General features: G+C 46.7%; 3 protein-coding genes across 9 annotated transcripts; 1 reads left to right on the top strand and 2 right to left on the bottom strand.

Moving 5' to 3' along the window:
* Positions 1-869: 869 nt before the first annotated feature.
* On the bottom strand, positions 870-9,424 carry usp49 (ubiquitin specific peptidase 49). 7 transcript variants are annotated; one of them, XM_064306570.1, is made up of 8 exons: positions 9,270-9,398; positions 7,771-7,847; positions 7,513-7,637; positions 5,500-7,032; positions 4,404-4,611; positions 3,654-3,762; positions 2,313-2,518; positions 870-1,797 (listed from the first exon to the last, which is right to left on the bottom strand). In XM_064306570.1, the coding sequence occupies exons 4-8, from the start codon at positions 6,967-6,969 to the stop codon at positions 1,679-1,681; spliced, it is 2,112 nt and encodes a 703-aa protein (XP_064162640.1). In that variant the 5' UTR covers positions 6,970-7,032; positions 7,513-7,637; positions 7,771-7,847; positions 9,270-9,398; the 3' UTR covers positions 870-1,678. The 7 variants fall into 7 exon arrangements, with proteins under 7 accessions (XP_064162640.1, XP_064162643.1, XP_064162638.1 ...); XM_064306573.1 differs by lacking the exons at positions 7,771-7,847; positions 9,270-9,398 and adding exons at positions 7,883-7,985; positions 8,902-9,263; XM_064306568.1 differs by lacking the exon at positions 9,270-9,398 and adding an exon at positions 8,902-9,263.
* A 1,488-nt stretch (positions 9,425-10,912) lies between these two features.
* Positions 10,913-15,014, bottom strand: med20 (mediator complex subunit 20). Its single transcript, XM_064306581.1, has 5 exons — positions 14,873-15,014; positions 14,333-14,406; positions 13,603-13,748; positions 12,563-12,816; positions 10,913-11,617 (listed from the first exon to the last, which is right to left on the bottom strand). The coding sequence occupies exons 2-5, from the start codon at positions 14,344-14,346 to the stop codon at positions 11,393-11,395; spliced, it is 639 nt and encodes a 212-aa protein (XP_064162651.1). The 5' UTR covers positions 14,347-14,406; positions 14,873-15,014; the 3' UTR covers positions 10,913-11,392.
* Positions 14,896-18,033, top strand: bysl (bystin-like). Its single transcript, XM_064306576.1, has 7 exons — positions 14,896-15,163; positions 15,304-15,457; positions 15,946-16,084; positions 16,217-16,350; positions 16,829-16,989; positions 17,105-17,207; positions 17,557-18,033. The coding sequence occupies exons 1-7, from the start codon at positions 14,896-14,898 to the stop codon at positions 17,906-17,908; spliced, it is 1,311 nt and encodes a 436-aa protein (XP_064162646.1). The 3' UTR covers positions 17,909-18,033.
* Positions 18,034-18,478: the final 445 nt, after the last annotated feature.

Below are 18,478 nucleotides of genomic sequence, written 5' to 3'. Positions count from 1 at the left end.
CCATGGAAATGTCTAAAATGTGGGTGGGGGGGGATTATTTTGCCATTTCCTCTCCTTTTATATTTATTTTTTTGAATATTTCTGGATGGATTTATCATTTTTGCTTTACTGGCGGAAAACTGAGTATCGTAGCTACAATCATAATTGTGCATGAAAATATTACAGGTGCCTGACAGTCACCAAACGTACCATCCTAATTTGATGGCAATTCATCACCTCAGTCTAAGAATTGTCCAATACACACTTAACCTACTTACCCTCCCACACTAGCAAGTATGTAAAAGCATTGAAACTATCAAGTTTGAAATATTTCCGTCTGACCATTGACAACTTATTTGACTGGGAAGGAAAAGACAGTTGTTGTTGGAATACATTATATGCTGTTTTTATACAAAACTATGATTCAGCTAGGCTGCCTGTTTACACGCTATGTGCATTGAGCATATTTCTGATCATATCGGATTTCCTTTGCGTGGTCTCACACACGCAAAGGAAAGTCCCTAATATAATGACAAACCATTACTCACTTTAAATGAACATTTAGTTTCAGTTAGAGTTTGTCATTGTCTAATACTGATTCTTTCCCCCCTCAACATAGAACAGCTTGCAAATGATTAAATGCATACTGATATACAAGTGCACATACGGTTTTCCACATACATCCCATCATCCCATTACCAACCTGAAACTAAAAGATGCAAACATTTTATGGATTCTAAAACAAATTATGAAATTGCATTTTCTCAGCGCTCATCTGCATGAGGGGGTAGGTCACCATGTCCCCATCCTGCTCGTGTGTGGCACCATTTCCTAGATTGCAACTGAAGGAAGAAATGTTGAGTCACAAAAATCACAAGAGAAAAGCTCAGTTGTTTTTCTTTTTTTTCTTTTTTTAATTGCCTTTTCTAGGCAGCCCCATGGGCCTCCTGAATCTGATGCCTGGTGCTTTTACAATACAGGACAGAGGTTAGAAGCCAACAGCCAGCCACTAAACGAGTCTGTCTGGATTTCAATGCAGGACAGAGGCCAAGCTACATCTCCATCAGACAAGCAGGACATTCACTGCCATGGGGACCTTTCTGTAATTTACAGTGCATGAAGCCACTTTCTTTTCCATATCAAGGACAGCAATATTACATCTCTTGTCTACAAGACAATGATAAGAACTCCAATAAAAAAAACAGCAGAGTAGAAAACAATCCAGTAAAAAGTTTGAAGAATAATTCCTGAATTTCCTTTCCGTCATTAATATATTGCTCCAATGCCCACTTCGGTGTGATGTCACCCCTGGACAACCTCCCCCACCCCCACCGAATTAAAAAAAGGCCACACTGTCTCCCTGTTCAGCCCATACAAGAGCTTTTTTTTTACCTTGGACAGTGAGGAATGTTGACTGGCTTCTTCCAGACACTAAAATTACCTATAAATCCCTGGGCTTTCACATGATTCATAAGCAGTCATAGCCCAAGATCTGCTGGCTTTGGGCGTGTTCTCGCTTCAACGTCTTCTCCTCAAAATGTCTGTTAAAATTGGGGGGGGAGGGGCAAACATTGCCGGGGGGGGTCCATTCAGGTGGACGGACCTGCAGAGAAACTGTACTACTCACTGCTCAGTCACAGCGCCACCGTGTGGAGGGGAGGGGGAGGAGGGCGGGGCTGAGGGCGTGAAGTGGGCGGAGTCAGGCCACGCTGGCCTCGGCGGATCTCTGAGTGTAGAACAGGATGTAGGCCTGAGTGCTGCACACCTCCTCCACGCTGCACACGTTCAACTCCGAGTCATTACAGTGAACCCAGAAACCTGCAAGAGCCACACGGGAGGTTCAAAATAAAGCCTGCTTCAGCTGCATCTGCCTCCATCAACTTCATCATAACCATCAGGATAACGGGCACCGTCATCCTCAATAACTGTCATGTCTGGAATGTACATTTAACAATTAAGAATGAATGACAGATAGACACACATGAACCACCTGATCTTTGTCCTATATAATAAACCGGAGAAGTACACAGTCCTCAGCTGCAGTGCACCTGGGTGTGCAAGAGCCATAGCGATTACATCGCAGTGCAGAGGTCACCGAGCAACTGAACATTCCAAAAGGGAACACATAAACAAGGGGGGAAAAAATAACACTGTTTTTTTTATTTTATTTTTTAAACGCAGTTGTTTCCAAGAGGGCCACAAATATTCCAGGGGCTACCAGCCAATCATAACCCTCTCATGCAATTCCACTTTATCCTGCCCCCCCTTCCTAATTCTCCTCCCCCAATCCCAGCGAGCGCAGGCCCCCCCGCCCCCGGCCCCCGGCCGCTCACCGCCCTCGGTGTTGTAGCAGTAGGCGGTGTAGTGCCCTGAGCCGAACCCCTTGCCGTGGTGCATGACCACGGCGGACAGGTCGTAGGTGGAGCCCTCTCGCTGCAGGGAGGACAGGGAGTCCGCGCAGCAGTAGGGCTCTATGTGCAGCACCTGGTCGAAGGCCACGTGGACCCCGATCTTCTCCCTGTGGTTCCGCCCTGACCACCTGCGCGAGAAACAGCGCAGGGTTACAGCGCGGCAGCGTAAGGCACAGGGACCAAAACACGGACGACCCGGCTCAGCACACGGACCGGTCCTGCGCAGCAAAAACACCCAACATGGAAACGAGCACCATCAGGTACAAAACTATGAGGCGCCGCTGTGGACAAAAGTCGTTTGAAAAACACGAGAGGAAACGAACCAAAGAACCAACGACGTGAAAGAGATCTAGTTGCCTCATGAGAAAGGTACAATTAGCCCACGAGGGCAATTGAAACCCCTGCGGGAGAGGACCAATGGACAGGGTGCGAATGCAACATAGCAGTTAGCCAAGTAACTTCACATTAGTAAGCATTTTTTCCAAATGACTTTTGTCCACAATGGCGCCTCATACAAAACTTAGCCAACACCAATATTAGAAGACTCAAGAAAACGGGCCTCCTAACTGGATCACAAGCACAACCGACAGTGGCACAGAGACTGGTCTGAAAGACATTTATTTGAACAGAAGCAGTGAGAACAAGTGTATGCACAAACAAGCGTGTGACACATGGAGGACAGGCCAGGGAGCTTTAAACTATAGCATTTAGAAGACGCTCTTATGCACAGCGAGTTCCACAGATTAGCCTTTACATACGATCCATTTATACAGCTGGATGTCACACTAAAGCAGTTCAGGTGAAGTGCCTTGCTCAAAAGAAGAGCAGCCACCCAGCCAGCTGGAACCTGAACCAACCAGCTCACACCCACTCCCCTAACTGCTATACCACTAGGCTACCCTGTACAGCTTAATCCCTGTGCAGCCTACTTCGTACTATGTCATTTTGACCCAGGAAAAGTGTCGCACAACACTTCTTCCCCTCAATGCCACGCACCTCCAGAATTTAATGTCATGTCGCTGACACCATCATACAGGTTGCAAATAAACACACAGGTCATAAATGTAATCAGATGGTCAGGAATTTGAGGTCTCGTTACCATAGAGACAACAGAACCCTCCCTGCAGGCCTCTGTCAAAGTATAAACGGCAAACGTTGTGTGACACTTCCACTCTAGTCACTCCACGCCTGTCGAAAAGCATCATGAGGGATGAGCCTAATTTGGGCTGAGGGGGGGGGACAGGGGCGCGAGGCGGGACTGACCGGAACCGTTTGAGGTGCAGCCGCAGGACCTGAGGTAGCCGATAGATGAGCAGCTGCTTCCGCGCCTCCGTCAGAACCAGAGGCTTGTGGGACGTCTTCCGCCTTTTCCCTGAGGACGACAGCACACGCGCCAGGCCATTAAAGCACACCCCCTGAAGCTGAGCGTTTACACAGCAGGGCCAGCTGCATCTCAGCACCGTCGCTGCACTGATCTCCAGGACTGAACACCACAAGACAGGCAGGGGGCGCAAGGGCCGTGCTCTCTAGTCATGGCCGTATGGTTTTGTTCCTTGCTGTTCAGAACCTGCCCAATAAAAGGCAGCCCTGTTGATTGCTCAAACAGAACTTGAAGACGTTGTTTAAGAATCAGTAAAATAGTGTAGTTTAACATGGCTACCAAGCTGTACCTTAAAATAAAAAAAAATTTCTTTGCCGCAGTCATTACAAAACAGTAAACAAAACAAAGTCAACCCCAGGGAGAGAGTGATTGGCCGAACTGTACAAGCATATGCACTAATAATAATATAGCAAGTCCAGCCAAACACTTTTGATCCTCCATATTGCTCTTTACAGCACCTGGGGGTGTCACGCCTTTGGTTATTCGTTTTTTTGGGACAGGGGGTGGGGGGGAGGGGACAGGGGTAATAGTACAGACTGTTGCAGTGGTTGCAGGCGTGTCAGGCCTTTGGTTATTAGTTTTATTTGGGCGGGGGGCAGGTGGTGAGGGGACGGGGGGGTAACACTACGGACTGTTGCAGTGGTTGCAGGCGTAGATCCTCCCCTCCAGGGCCTCGGTCTCGGTGAACTTGGCCAGCATCTCGGTCAGCGAGCAGCTGCGCTGGGAGGCCGGGGAGCCGGCCCCCTTGTCCATGCTGTGGTAGCGCTCGGGGAACTCCAGCGACAGGTCCCAGAACGGCTCCACCGTGTTCGACTTGTAGTCGCAGGACAGACAGGTGACCTGCAGGGGCCGGAGAGGCACGCGGCCGGTTAGCACTGCGCTAACCCACACGTCTGAAGGGTCAGAACAGAAGGGCACAGCGGCGCGTTTTTGCGTGGGCGCAGCGCACAGCTGTTACTCCCTCTTAGACACACTGCAGGTCGGCTTTTTACCAGACTCCTGACAGCGGGAAAATAATACGGCGCACTGCCTGAGAGGAGCAGCAGAGTGGAGTGCTCGCCCTCTCATTCACCCCACTCTTACTCCAGACACATGGGGAGAATGAAATGCGGAGTCATCCGCTGCACAGAGGCTGTTTCACAGCACCTGAAATCCTGAGCGAACAACACGACAGCAGCGACCGAGGAGACTCATTTCACTTTGAGTGCATTTCAACATTCGGCTCTCAGGCACAAGTTGCATTAGAAATGCTGCTTTTATGGGCTTTTCTTGTTGCTGCGATTCTTCTAACATAGGAAATGTACCTTTGTCTTAAAACTGTGGGTCACAGGGTTCAGCATGATCCATTAATGCAGATCACTGGTGATACTGATCATGCTGTAAATAGAATGCATGCGTGCATTATACTGTAGGACTTTATCAGAGCTCTAGATTGTTTGTTTTTTTTTTTTTTTTTTTTTAAGTTTCAGCTTTCTAAGAGGGCAAATCATATCTATAAAAAATATTAGCTCAACTAAAAATTGAGCATTAACTCAGTTAATGCTCAACACACATAAACTTACGTAATAACTTCTTATCAAACTGGCGCCACATCTTTCTCAAATAAAACAGTTTACATGCGTTAGCGAGCTGTTCTCTGCAAGCTGCCAAGTCCGGCACGCAGCCAATCTCTTGGTAAGGTCAACCCTCCCCGGCACTCTGTCACACACACGCATGCACTTCACACACCTGGCTGAGCAGCTGCCCGTGGAAGATGGTGTTGAGGACCTTGAGCACCTGCTTGGAGAGCTTCCTCTGGGAGATGGGGATGACGATCTTGCGCTTGGAGCCCTCGGACTCCAGCTCCTGCTGCACCTTGTCCAGCAGCTCGCAGAGGAACTCCTGCGCGTCCTGCTGGTCGTAGCCGCGGAAGGCCGGGATCAGGTTCCACACCGAGTGCAGCATGGCGAAGGGCGAGACCAGCGACCAGCGCCCCGACCACATGACCCTGAAGAGCGTGTGCAGCTCGTGGCACAGCGACATCTGCTGGCGGGTGGAGGACCGCGGCTCCTTGGGCTGCACCAGCTCGGCGGCGCTCAGGCAGGGCAGGGGGCTCTGCTTGCTGCCTGCGGACAAACCGCCGCCTCCCCCGCCGCCGCCGCCCAGCTTCTCCACGCGGCCCGGACCCGCCGCCTGCGCCGCCGTGTGGTTGACCACGCCCCCGGACACGCCCCCGGCGCCCTGAGCGCGGTTGGTCTTGGCCAGGAGCTCCTCGGTCTCGCACAGGTCCAGCGTGAGGAAGCACTCCCGGAACTTCTGCAGGTGGCTGAGCACCTGCAGGATGGAGTTCATGTAGCAGGTGTTGCCCAGGTTACGCAGCCCCGTCACGCCCGGCGTCACTTTCCGCCGCGACACGGCGTGGGACGAGTAGTACCGGCGGAACGTCCTGCCGCTGCCGCCGGCTTTTCCCAGAGGCCTGCGGGTCAGGCCCAGGAGGGGGGCGGGGGTGGTGCGGGAGGGCGGGGGCGGGCGCTCCGGAGGGTCCCGGAACTTGCGGGGGATGAGGGCGGTGCGGCGGGGCAGCTGCGTGAGCAGGCGGGCGCTCTTCCTCGGCGGGACGCTGGCCAGCTCCTCCAGGAGGCGCCGTTTCACCTCCTGCCTCCGCCGCCGCAGCTCCTCCTTCTGCCGCTCCGCCTCCTGCTCCCGCCGGCTCTGCTCGGCCCGCAGGCGGCCCCGCCAGGTGCGCAGCGCCCGCCCCAGCAGCGCCTGCCGCCGGTGCCACAGCGCCGTCTGCATGGAGGGCCGCGCCCCCCCGCCGCCGCCGCCGCCGCAGTCCCTCCCGCCCTCCGCCCCCCGCAGCGGGGAGTCGCCGGCGGAGGTCAGCGAGCGCATGGAGCGCCGGCCGGGGCTGCGCACGGTGGACAGCGCCCCCCGCAGGAGCTTGAGGTCCCCCTCGGCGTTGTCGTTGAGCACGTAGTCCCCGCAGGCGTAGCAGAAGACGTCCAGCTCGCGCACCTCCATGGCCAGCGGGTGGCGGGACTCCTGGAAGTGCTTGAGGGTGTGCTCCTCCATGTAGCGGCCGCAGGCCACGTGCGAGCACTTGAGGCAGGCCCACACCGACTCGGTGGTGGAGCAGTCCACGCAGCGCCACTTCTGCGGGTTGAGGATGGAGTGATCCTGGGCCAGGCGGAGGCGTACCACATGCTTACATCGATCCATCTCTCGGCATGCACATGTGCTCCCAATCACGACGTGTGCCCAAGCACAGGGCAAAGGCTCATGCTGTTGGGGGGTTGTACGGGGAGGAAGGGGTTAATTAATATCTGAACAGCAGACACAACATTTGGAATTAACAGCACAATGTGAAAAGATGATAAAAGATGATGTTAAGTAGAATGACATTGCTTTATATTAGTGATGACAGTCAATCCTACTTTCGTGCTTTTATGGAATCAGTAAATAACAATACTTTCAACTGACAATAAATGTCTGTGGCATTTTACACAAAGATAATCAAGCACTTTACCATAATGGTGGTATCATACCTCATCCACATTCAAAGTGTGGTTTAATACAGTATAATGGATTATATGGCCTTTTGCAATCTATAGGACCAGCCAAAATTAGATGTCACAAATTAAAAATCAGTGTTCAAGAGTTTAAAAGAGTGTATTTATGTACTGTGATCATGACAAAAAACAAATAAGTATGCAAATCAAGTCTATTTTGATCGTCTAATAACAAAGGACGTGCTGCACTTACAGTGAAAACAGCCTTGTGGACGCTTTGACACCAGTGAGCAGCGTCAACATCGCAACCTCAGTATGCCTATGGACACACTGCTGCGCCACTCACACCCATGCAACCGTTCCAGCAAAATGTTGATACTGCCGCACAAAGGGAGAGACAAAGAGCAAACGCTGAGGGCTGTTGGATTAACAATGTTATAAAACGAGTACAGCTTGCGAGAGAAACTTCCAGACGTTGTAAATAAAAAAGAATGACCTGTCCCAAACTCACCCCTGAAATGAAAATCACGTGTCCAGATCTAAGCCAGCTTAAGGCACGAACTTTAAATACGAGTGGAAAAGGGTTACCTGTATAACATGAAATGGTTATTAGATATAGTTACCTAGTAAAGCAAACAAAGAGAGAACTCCCTATTAACGATAATGATCTAACGTTCGACTTCCAAAGCAATGGTCACTCCAAATTCTGCAGTGGCCGCGCAACTTCTAAAGAAAGCCAAACGAGCAGTCAAAAATAACATTCAGGAGCTCACAATTCACGATCTAGCGAGCTATCGATCTACTTTCGGTTTAGAATAAATGTACTTGTAATCAATTTTTAAAACATATTTAACATGTTATGTAATGTTTAAACGAGCATACATACCTTAGCTTAGAGATAACTAGCCAACTTAGCTGGCTGCACCTAACAAAATGCTCGTGCAAATACGTAGCCTGTAGCAAGTTAGCTTACAAGCTACCACACATCCTTAATTACACGGTAAAAATAAATACAGTCTTCACCACAGCATAGGCTATTGTAAGGTGCAAAAGTTTCTTACCTGGCGCTAGTTAACTGGCAAACAAGCACGCTAGCTCTAGAAACAAGAGCAACAGGGATAGCTAGCTTGTAACGTTATGTAGCTAGTAAAAACCTTAGCTAGTAAAGCTAGCTAGCGAGGTAGTTTGCCATCTCTTAAGCAAATGGTTATCGGATTTTAAATAAGCCATTGTGGCCAACTGATTAGATTAAGATGCTAATGCAGAGATAACGTTAGCTAGTTTGCTAGCAAGCACTTATCAGGCAAAAACTTTTAAATCACTGTGGTGACTGCGGGCACGTTCGTGAGCCTGGTAGCCATCTGGATTGCCAGCAAGATAGTAATCGGACAAGCATGCACTCGCTAGGTAGCTAGTTTACTCAGTTAGCTAGATAGCTAGGCAGCTAACCTAGCCCTAGCTAACTACTAAACAGTTTCTTCAATAGACTTCCGTTTCATGGCCTGTCGACTTATAAAAAGGCGTTTGTGATGTTGGAAAAACTATATTCGGCATTTGACAGTCACGTCCTTTCTTATGGAAGTGTTCAGCTATTTATCAGACAATGCAGACAGTATCAATAGCTAGCTGGCTAGCTACTTACCAGAACAAAGACCACTCTCTCAGACCGTAGCTAAAGTCTTCCCCGACACTCACTCAACTTAAAGTAGGCGACAACACTCTGGTAGAGAACGTACCCCAGCAATGGCCAAAAAACAACGACCTTACTATAAAAATATTATTTAAAAAATCAACTTTCATGATAATCTCTGAACAAAACAACAGGAGGTCAACCCAGATTAAAGTCACTGATTCTTAAAGAAAAAAAAAACCTCAACTTTAAGAGGTTATAGCCTCATCACTATGACAGCAAAATACGCTGACCAAACCTAGACAATTACTACGTGCTATTTCTTTTGCGAAACATATTAGCCTTTTTATTTATTTTTATAGTGTGAAGCTTTTATTTACCGCCATCATCTACACGCGCGAGCTGTCACCGACCTCGAGACAACCGAACTATTCGAGGATCGAACCCAAGTCGCTGTGATTGGAGTGAAAGTGATCAATCTTTCTGCAAGCTTTCGCTCCCATTGGTACGTGCAGTGTCGATCATTCCGTCGAGTATTGGAAGGGCTTATAAACGAACTCTGAGCACTTAATTAGCACCGGTTTCTGTGGGGACATTTTTTTATTCTAACGGTGCGTCTTAAGATAATGTGTTTACAGATGCTCCATCTTGAACGATCTCAGGATAATGAATTTGGAACTATTTAAATAAAATGTGATTCTATTTGTGTTAATGCGTTTTAAGTGAAAGCGCCTTTGGAAAACATATTCTCAGTTAGGGCAAAGATGCTAGCTACACGGAAACGCAAAACTGTTATTACATACCCAACTCAGTACGCAGGCCAGCAGGCCAAGCCGGAGCCGGAGACGGACCATACCCGGCGGAGAACAAATACCTCGCTTGCGATTGGTTGCGTCTTTAATGACGACTTTGAGGTGTTCCGCCCACAAATCTGTTTCATCTTTTGCGGGCAATCAGAGGAGTTCATGTGTTGCGATGCATTGTGATTTTTTTTATTGTTAGAAGGATCTAGCGGCAACTAGATTAATGAACGAAACCCTTCGTTCATTAATCAATTTGGCAGACGCCATTATCCGGTGCAACATTCAGAGGTTCTGAACACAGATGAAGAACATGGACGGGACGAATCAAGTGGGCTACAAGCTCCAGTACAGATCATCCAGCCGCGCAACCCACAACTGTGTGCGCAGAGGCGACACGGCACAATAGAATAACATATTTATAAAATTTTAAACAAAAATGTAACGAATCCAGTACATTTAATTAATAACCAAGGGCTGCTTGGGTTACATGTACGCATAGTAGTAAACTACCCAACCAGCAGGTTTAGTGCTGGTCCAGGTAGGGCGGTCTGAGGTACCATCTGAAAATCTGACTGCTGTCGTGAGCTCACTTCACCTATTGGAGATGGGATGGGCAAACTGACGACTAGCTAGCACAGGCGCACAGGGTAAAATGCAGGCTGCGAGGAAAGAGGAGAGGCTGATTTAAATCTACAGCATTTTGTTTTAATTGTTGCAATCAAGGTATTAACCCCAGATGATTTATTGCTTTATCCTCCAAAATTTGAAATTTATTTAACTATTCATTTCAAATTATTCTTCTACAGATCTGCCTCCAGTCCTTTCCATATCTTCTAAGATATTGCTTTGTGTTATTTGGTGCATTTCGGCCTTTTCAGGTGATTTACAACATTACATTACATTACAGGCATTTAGCAGACGCTCTTATCCAGAGCGACTTACACAACTTTTACATAGCATTTTTACATTGTATCCATTTATACAGCTGGATATATACTGAAGCAATGCAGGTTAAGTACCTTGCTCAAGGGTACAACGGCAGTGTCCTTACCCGGGAATCGAACCTGCAACCTTTTCGGTTACAAGTCTAGTTCCTTACCCACTGTGCTACACTCCGTCCTTTCCAAGAGGGAAACCAGTGACAAAACTGTAGCAACTGCTGCGTATTTCATTTCTTCACAAAGGATCACTGTTATACTTTACACCTGGGAAACCACAGGTACTTCAAAAATACCTTTATTAGAAATGTGTCCATTTTGGCTGACAAATTCATATTTCAATTTAGTATTTTTCAATAACCATAACCCTGTATACTAATGACTGTTTAAGAAACTGAACTTTCAATAACATGCAAACTAAAACACAGTAACAATACACTAACAAAATTCACCTTGATACGTAAAAAAAAAAAAAAAAACTGATTTAGAAAAATAAACTCCGGAACACAAAATTCCAAATGCTCTGACTCCAAACATAAAAAAAGCATGTCATTTTGTATTGGCAAATGTCTTTGTGGAAACCGCAGACAACTCAAAATAGTTTCTGTGATAATCCTTGAAGTAGTCATTACAGGAAAACTGACAGCTGTTTCCGTAATTCAGGGTGAAAGCGTGCCCAGATTCCCTGCGGTCCTTGAGTGCCAGACATGTGATTATAGCTGAGGTGGCACGAGCAGGTGCAGGCTCCTCTCCTCTGGTATCTCAGCGTACGCTGCTCCCCGGGACCACCTGCTGCTTCCGGACCTTGCCGAACAGTTCCAGGTACTGAGTCATGGTGTCGGTGGGCTCCACAGGCACGTAGAGGCCCTCGGCCTTTGTGGTGTAGACGGACGGCAGCTCGGGGATGCTGGGGCCCAGGAAGCTCTGCATGAACTCTTTCATCAGGTTCCAGCAGTCACCAGGCACCACGCAGGGGCAGTACTCCACCTGCACAGACACACAATGCCACAGCCAAGCTTTTATCACCAGAAAGATCTCCCTGCCAGGCAGGAATCCTTCATCCACATTGTTAGAAACAGTGCAGTCGTCCTCTTATTCACATCCAACTTCCTTCACACTTCTAACACATAAGCTGTGTTCAGTAGCAAAGGAAATGCTGTATTATACTGTTACATTTACTAAAGTAATATTCCGCAGTTTATCATATCATAGCCTAGTTTCAGCTAGTGCTTTTTACAGTGCCTTTAGTTTACCCCCTCATTTTTTAATGTACTTAGATCCATCTCCAATTGACTTGCTCTAATCATTCTGACTCCAGGAAGGAAAGTAAAATATCTGCAGTAGGAACTTTATGCCAATGAGCCCAATTATAATTTTCCTCTCTGCAGCACTGAGAAATTAATTTTAGCACATAATTAATTTTGGGCACAGCTGATGAAGCCTGTCACCCAAGAAGTTAAAGGTCAATGAACTGTGCTAATCAGTTTAAACCAATTTATGTCCTCGTATATATATATACATATAAAAAATTTTTTAAAGAATCTTTTTTCGGCAATTTGGGATGCCTGACGGTGTATACACTTATTTTCACCCTCCTGTCCATTAAAGTCCTTGCCTTGGAGGACTGCATTTAATGGACAGCTGACGCAGACAGACTGCAGCATTTGCCAATGAGAAAAGGAATGTGCTGCTCAGTAAAACTCCACTCCACCGTTGATGCTATGAATTGCACATCACCCTGCTGGACTCCTGGCCACAATCAGCACTAGCGTATTTCAGATTTGATTCCTGAGAGCAGGGTGCACCACGGAGCTAGGACTAGCGCTGTAGCTGGACACACCACCCAGGAGGCCAACTCACTATAATGTTTCCCTGCTTTGAAAGCACATGATCCCCCCCCACCCCACAATGAGCTCCCATTCCATTGCTTACCTCCACAGAGATGCCCCGTGCACTGGAGCTCATGGTCACTGTGCCCACCTTTATTAGGAAGTCACAGTACTGGTAGCGGGATCCACGGCTCTCCACCTTGTGGCCTTTGGCGTTCTGGAAGTGACTCTTGAGTTTCACCATCAGCACATCAAAGTTGCCATCAGCGGTCAGGTACGGGCCTCCCTCGAACAGGGCTAAGCAGCTCAGCGGAGTCTCCGTGTTGTGCATGACGTATAAGAATTTGGGAGGCTGACCTGTTAGGGGCAGTGAAAAATTGAATTTTAAGCACAGGGTATATGTGATGAAGATTTCAATCTTAACATTTTAAATTCTGGCAAAAATTCCTTTGAATACATTCACGTGATAATTCGTAAAAGCAATATTTAGAAATTACTGCCTGTTTAAAAAAGGTTTAAAATTGGTGTCAAGGGCTGTGTTCTGATGTATTTACAGGTGTGGGGTTACACACACTGGTACCACAATCTGTTGCAAACGTTATATTGAAAGCTGCCAGTTTAATTCGGGGCATGACATTTTGTTGGAATTTTCAACTCTTACATTATAGAAATTCAGATAGACTTGAAATATCTGAGAGCCAGGTACTGACTAATTTAAACTTTTAACATTAATGTGTAACACTTGCCGTTGCTCCAAAACAGACATTAAAAGTCCAACATATAAGGCCTTGTATTTCTCAAAAATAGTCTATGTACATTTTTTTATTCGTATAAGTTCATTTAATTTGCATAAAAACAAATACTCCCAAATTTTCAGCAACCCCCAAAGATTAGTAGTGGAACCTGCAATATTAAATTAGGTACTGCACAAATGTCCAGTTGGGAATTGAGTTGCAAGATCAATAAAAAGCTATGTATATGTAAGTCACTTCCCCAGCTGGAAATGCCCCAGCTGAATATTAGAGTTTAACTGAGAACAGGACCAAAGTTTTGTGCTGGTAGCTATCAATTTGTATTATGTGCTTTTGGATATTTTACATGTCTGGCAACGTTAATGACGCAGACAGGCATCGGTCCTCATACCACTGGTGTTGCCGGCTGCATGGTACGTCTCACAGTCCACACAGAAGTTTCCCTGCTTCACTGCACCGAGCTGTTCCAGTTTCCTGTGGAGAATGTCCACTGTCTGCTGCACACTCTTCCCCTCTGCCACGGGAACTTGACACACACTTGAGGAAGAGATGAGGGGATGGACAGAGAAACAGAAAGGGGGGATGAGTTAAAGAATTCTCAAAGTGACATGATTTGGTTAAGCCAATTTCTGCCTTTACACTGCAGTGCATTTTGAGACAAATATGCAAGATAACCTCTGGTTAAAGACTCTTTAAGCACAATTATCAGTTTCCCACATTACACTAACAATGCTTTAATTCAGCCCCGAGTTAAAAAAGCAAAAACATGAAGTAAAGAATTTGTGTGTCACCTCCTATAGCTCACAACATATTTTAGCTGTGATTTTTAGACCATGGATGGATCATAATAACAGTTGTTAGAACATTATCAGCCAATCCACAATCTATAAATATCAATGAGATCTGCTCCCTTGAAAGCGAAAATTGTGCTGCTGGCTTGCCTACATCAGTTATAGAACTTGAGGTAACAGACTAGTTATTCGTTTTACCAGCTAGCTTGCACAGTTGCTTTGTTCCTAAGCAAACAGATAGATCACTAGTATAATTATAGACACGCAACATTTATTGGCCTGATAATAAATTATATAAATCAATTTTAGATTTGTATGAGCGTATCTTACCAAGTCACCCCCATGTTTTCTTTGAGACGCACAATGACGTTCACCCTTTGAAGTAACGCTACTGGCTACGATTGCTTCCTGTGGGGAAGAGGAAATGACGTACTGACTTACAAATCACAAAAAACACGCTAATTTATTATTATTAGGCATTGCCGAAGGGATTCAGCTTTTTATCGCATCTTTTTTTATACATTATCTCAATTTCATAGATTAACGTATCAAATAAAGTGATCTGCACTCGAGCAGACCGACGAGTTGAACGTGCTCCCACACGCTGATTCAGGATCAGGTAGGTAACATTAATTTCGATCAGAGTAGTTTTGAGTAAATCTACCAAACTGACCTAGAATCAGCTTTCGACCTTCCTGTTACGCCATCTTTAATGAGGGCGAGGGGCAGCGCTTCGGGGTTCTGAACACACGTGTGTGAACTCTCCGTGTACATTAGCTTGCTGGTTAGCAAGCCCATGAACTGCCTTGTGTGGCTTAGTAAAAATCTCCCATATCGTACTGAATACTATCTAGAATAATAGCAAATTACCTTAATACCATCGGAATACAGAAATGCCGAAAGTGAAGAAGTCCAAAGGTGGAGGTGGGGTGAAAAGGGGAGTCACGGTGGCTCTTGCTGACCAGATACTACAGGGGGACGTGGTGAAGGCAAGTGGCCGGGTGAAGAGCAGGGATCGCCGGGAAGAGGATGAAGACGAGTACGTGGATGAGCGGTTGTCGCGAAAGATCCTGGAGCAAGCACGAATACAACAAGAGGAGCTTCAGACAGAGTATGGGCTGGGAAAGCCTGATATCAAGAAACAACCCTCCACTGTTTTGGGTGAGTTAACTGTTTCTTTTCTGATTACATTAGCTAGCTGGATATATGCATAGCTTGCGTTCTACACGGACCCAAATACGAAAGCCTGTTGCATATACAAACATTCGTTATGAATATGACTAACTGCAGTATGTCCACAGGTTCTGGCTCTCAGGATTTGGACTCCGATGAAGAGTGGCCAGCACTCGGCCAAGCAGGTGGTGACGATGACGGGGAGTGTGGGACAGAAGTGGAGGTGGATCCAGATGATGAGAAAGCCATACAGATGTTCATGAACAAGAACCCCCCACTCAGGTACAGTACTAATTCGACCCGAAATTACCTGGCTTCTCTAGGTATTTGTTTGAGTAATTCCCTCCCTGTCTGGCCCACATAAAAATATGAAAAAGAAAAACTGAACAGGGATTCAATTAAATAAATACTATATATTAAATGGTTTAAAGAGTCCATAGTACACCTGGAAGCTTTAGGTGGTGGAAGGTTTAAAGTTAAATGTTTCACAACTTCATACTTTGTACCTTTATTGTAACAAAATTAAAATAATGCTTCTTTATTTTGTATTGGCTCAATATCCCATTTTAGAGTGTGGAAATGATGCAGTACTAGTATTGCATTGGTGACTAAATATATGGTCAAGACCGAACTGGATCAATTGATATTAGGTGTATCCCCACTCTGCACATAGAACTGCTGTACCAGAATGAGCAGATGCAGAATAAGGGGCAGTAGTTATTTGCCACACTGATCTTTTCTAAAGTGAAGGACTCTTGATGTGCTGGCAGGCGAACCCTCGCTGACATCATCATGGAGAAGATAACCGAGAAGCAAACAGAGGTGGGAACAGTGATGTCGGAGGTTTCGGGGTGCCCCCTTCCCCAGCTGGACCCCAGAATCACTGAGGTGTACAAAGGCGTGAATAAGGTACAGTGAGGTGTGAGGCGTGATGGTTATCTTGTTCCACTGAACAAGCACAGAACCCCTTACAGCTTGTCTTTCGTTATCAGGAAAGTCAAGTAAGTGGTGACTGAACATCGAATGAATCTCTCTGTCCAGGTTCTGTCAAAATACCGCAGTGGGAAACTACCAAAGGCTTTCAAGATCATCCCAGCACTGTCAAACTGGGAACAGATCCTGTACTTAACTGAGCCAGAGACCTGGACTGCTGCAGCCATGTACCAGGCCACGAGGTGTGTGTGCGCGTGTGCACCAGTGTATGTGAGAGAGAGGAAGAGAGAAAAGATAGGTACAAGTAATGCTGAAAAGGTGTCAGTAGTTCAGCAATTGCACTTTATTAAGGCTGATTAATTTGTCCATCAGGAGTTTTAGATGAATTCCAGAGAAGTTGCATAATTACATAATGCATCTTTCAGTTACTGCACAATACCACAGTCATGTCATGCCAATTCAGACTGAAGCAGATATACACATTTACCCTGGGCCCCCTGTACTCCCACATACACACTCAAGCAGCGTTAGACATATTTTCCATTCTTAAAACTGAAATTATAATTGTCAGCAGCTTATTGGCATATCAAGCCTTTGATCTGTGAAGTCCCAAGATTATGCCAGTTTCACATTCCTACACAGTTAAATTTACTTGTGTGTGTTAGTAAGAATGTAATAAACGGGTCACTGAAGGGCTGACTGCACTTCTCTCCTGCGTAGGATCTTCTCCTCCAACCTGAAGGAGCGCATGGCCCAGCGCTTCTACAACCTGGTCCTGCTCCCACGCGTGCGGGACGACATCGCCGAATACAAACGGCTCAACTTCCACCTCTACAGCGCGCTGAAGAAAGCGCTTTTCAAACCGGGAGCGTGGTTCAAAGGTGAGAGAAGGCAGGCCGTTTGGCAGGGATGTGAATCTCTCTCTCTCTGTCTCTCCCCCTCACCCTCCGTCAGTATGAATGGCTCTGGCATTAACACGGTCTCTCTTGTGCCCAGGAATCCTGATCCCACTGTGTGAGTCTGGGACTTGCACTCTGAGAGAGGCCATCATCATCGGCAGCATACTCACCAAGTGCTCCATCCCTGTGCTCCACTCCAGGTACTGTTGAGAGCCAGGCCTCCTATTGCAAACATTCATAAAGAGACACTGAATCCACGTGCAGGAAAAATTCTGATTTTGTGCATGCCAGCACCTAGGCCAATGGTAAAACGTACTTACAGCCCATATTTATGTAAAATGTAAACTGGGCCGAGAAGAGGTATCCTTATATGGTAAACATATATGCCTGAAGTTTTAAATAATTCGAAAAATTTTATTGGTAAATTACTGCCTTTATAGTATACAGTGGGGGGGAAAAAACATTTCTATTCACATAAGCATGACGTGACATTTCATTCACTCTCATTTGAAAGGGATATGCCAGTTTACACAATCCATGTTTCCACAGCGCTGCCATGCTCAAGCTGGCTGAAATGGAGTACAACGGCGCCAACAGCATATTCCTGCGCCTGCTGTTGGACAAGAAGTACGCCCTGCCTTTCCGAGTGCTGGACGCCCTGGTCGCCCACTTCCTGCGCTTCCGCACCGAGAAGCGCGCCCTGCCCGTGCTGTGGCACCAGAGCCTGCTCACCTTGGCGCAGCGGTACAAGGCCGATCTGGCCTCCGAACAGAAGGTGGCGCTGCTGGAGCTCATTAAAATCCAGACGCACCCGCAGATCTCTCCCGAGGTCCGGCGGGAGCTGGTGAACTCGGAGGCACGTGACCAGGAGACCGCCACCCCCGTGATGGCCATGGACTGAGCGTGGGCGTGGCTCGCACACTCTCACCAGCAGAATCCTACAGCGCTCTGTCGAATTGAGAGACGGAAGCTCCAAGGCATGCTTTTTAAGTGCCTTGCCATGTTACAGCCAGAACATTTTCTGAAATGGTCAACGAATGAGCAATACAAAGTGATGTCATACTTGATTTTAAAAGCAAGCTTCCAGAACATTAATATAGATGGTGCAATGCCTTTGGAGAGACCATGAACGTGGGCCAGCAGCATGCATCACATCAGGCAAATATATATATGGTCTGTTTTTTTTCCTGTGATGGAAGAGATGGGTATTGAGGTCATTTTGGTAGACACAGCAACCACACACCCAAATATTAAATAATGGCCATAATATACATTATCTCAAAAATATGCTGTGTGGATATAGTATGTTGACATTTCTGCTAGGCTATAAGCTGAGTGTGCAGTCCTTATCTCAGTATAGTAAGGGAAATGGTGAAATTGATCACACAATGCAGTTCCCTGAAATCCTAAAATACAGTAATAACCAAATCACACATATCAACAGACAGACAAACAGAACATTGGCAGGAGA

This window comes from Anguilla rostrata, chromosome 13 (assembly GCF_018555375.3).
Source record: "Anguilla rostrata isolate EN2019 chromosome 13, ASM1855537v3, whole genome shotgun sequence".
NCBI lineage: Eukaryota > Metazoa > Chordata > Actinopteri > Anguilliformes > Anguillidae > Anguilla > Anguilla rostrata.
The sequence above is the reverse complement of the archived record's forward strand: the minus strand, read 5'-3'. Positions and strand labels throughout refer to the sequence as shown.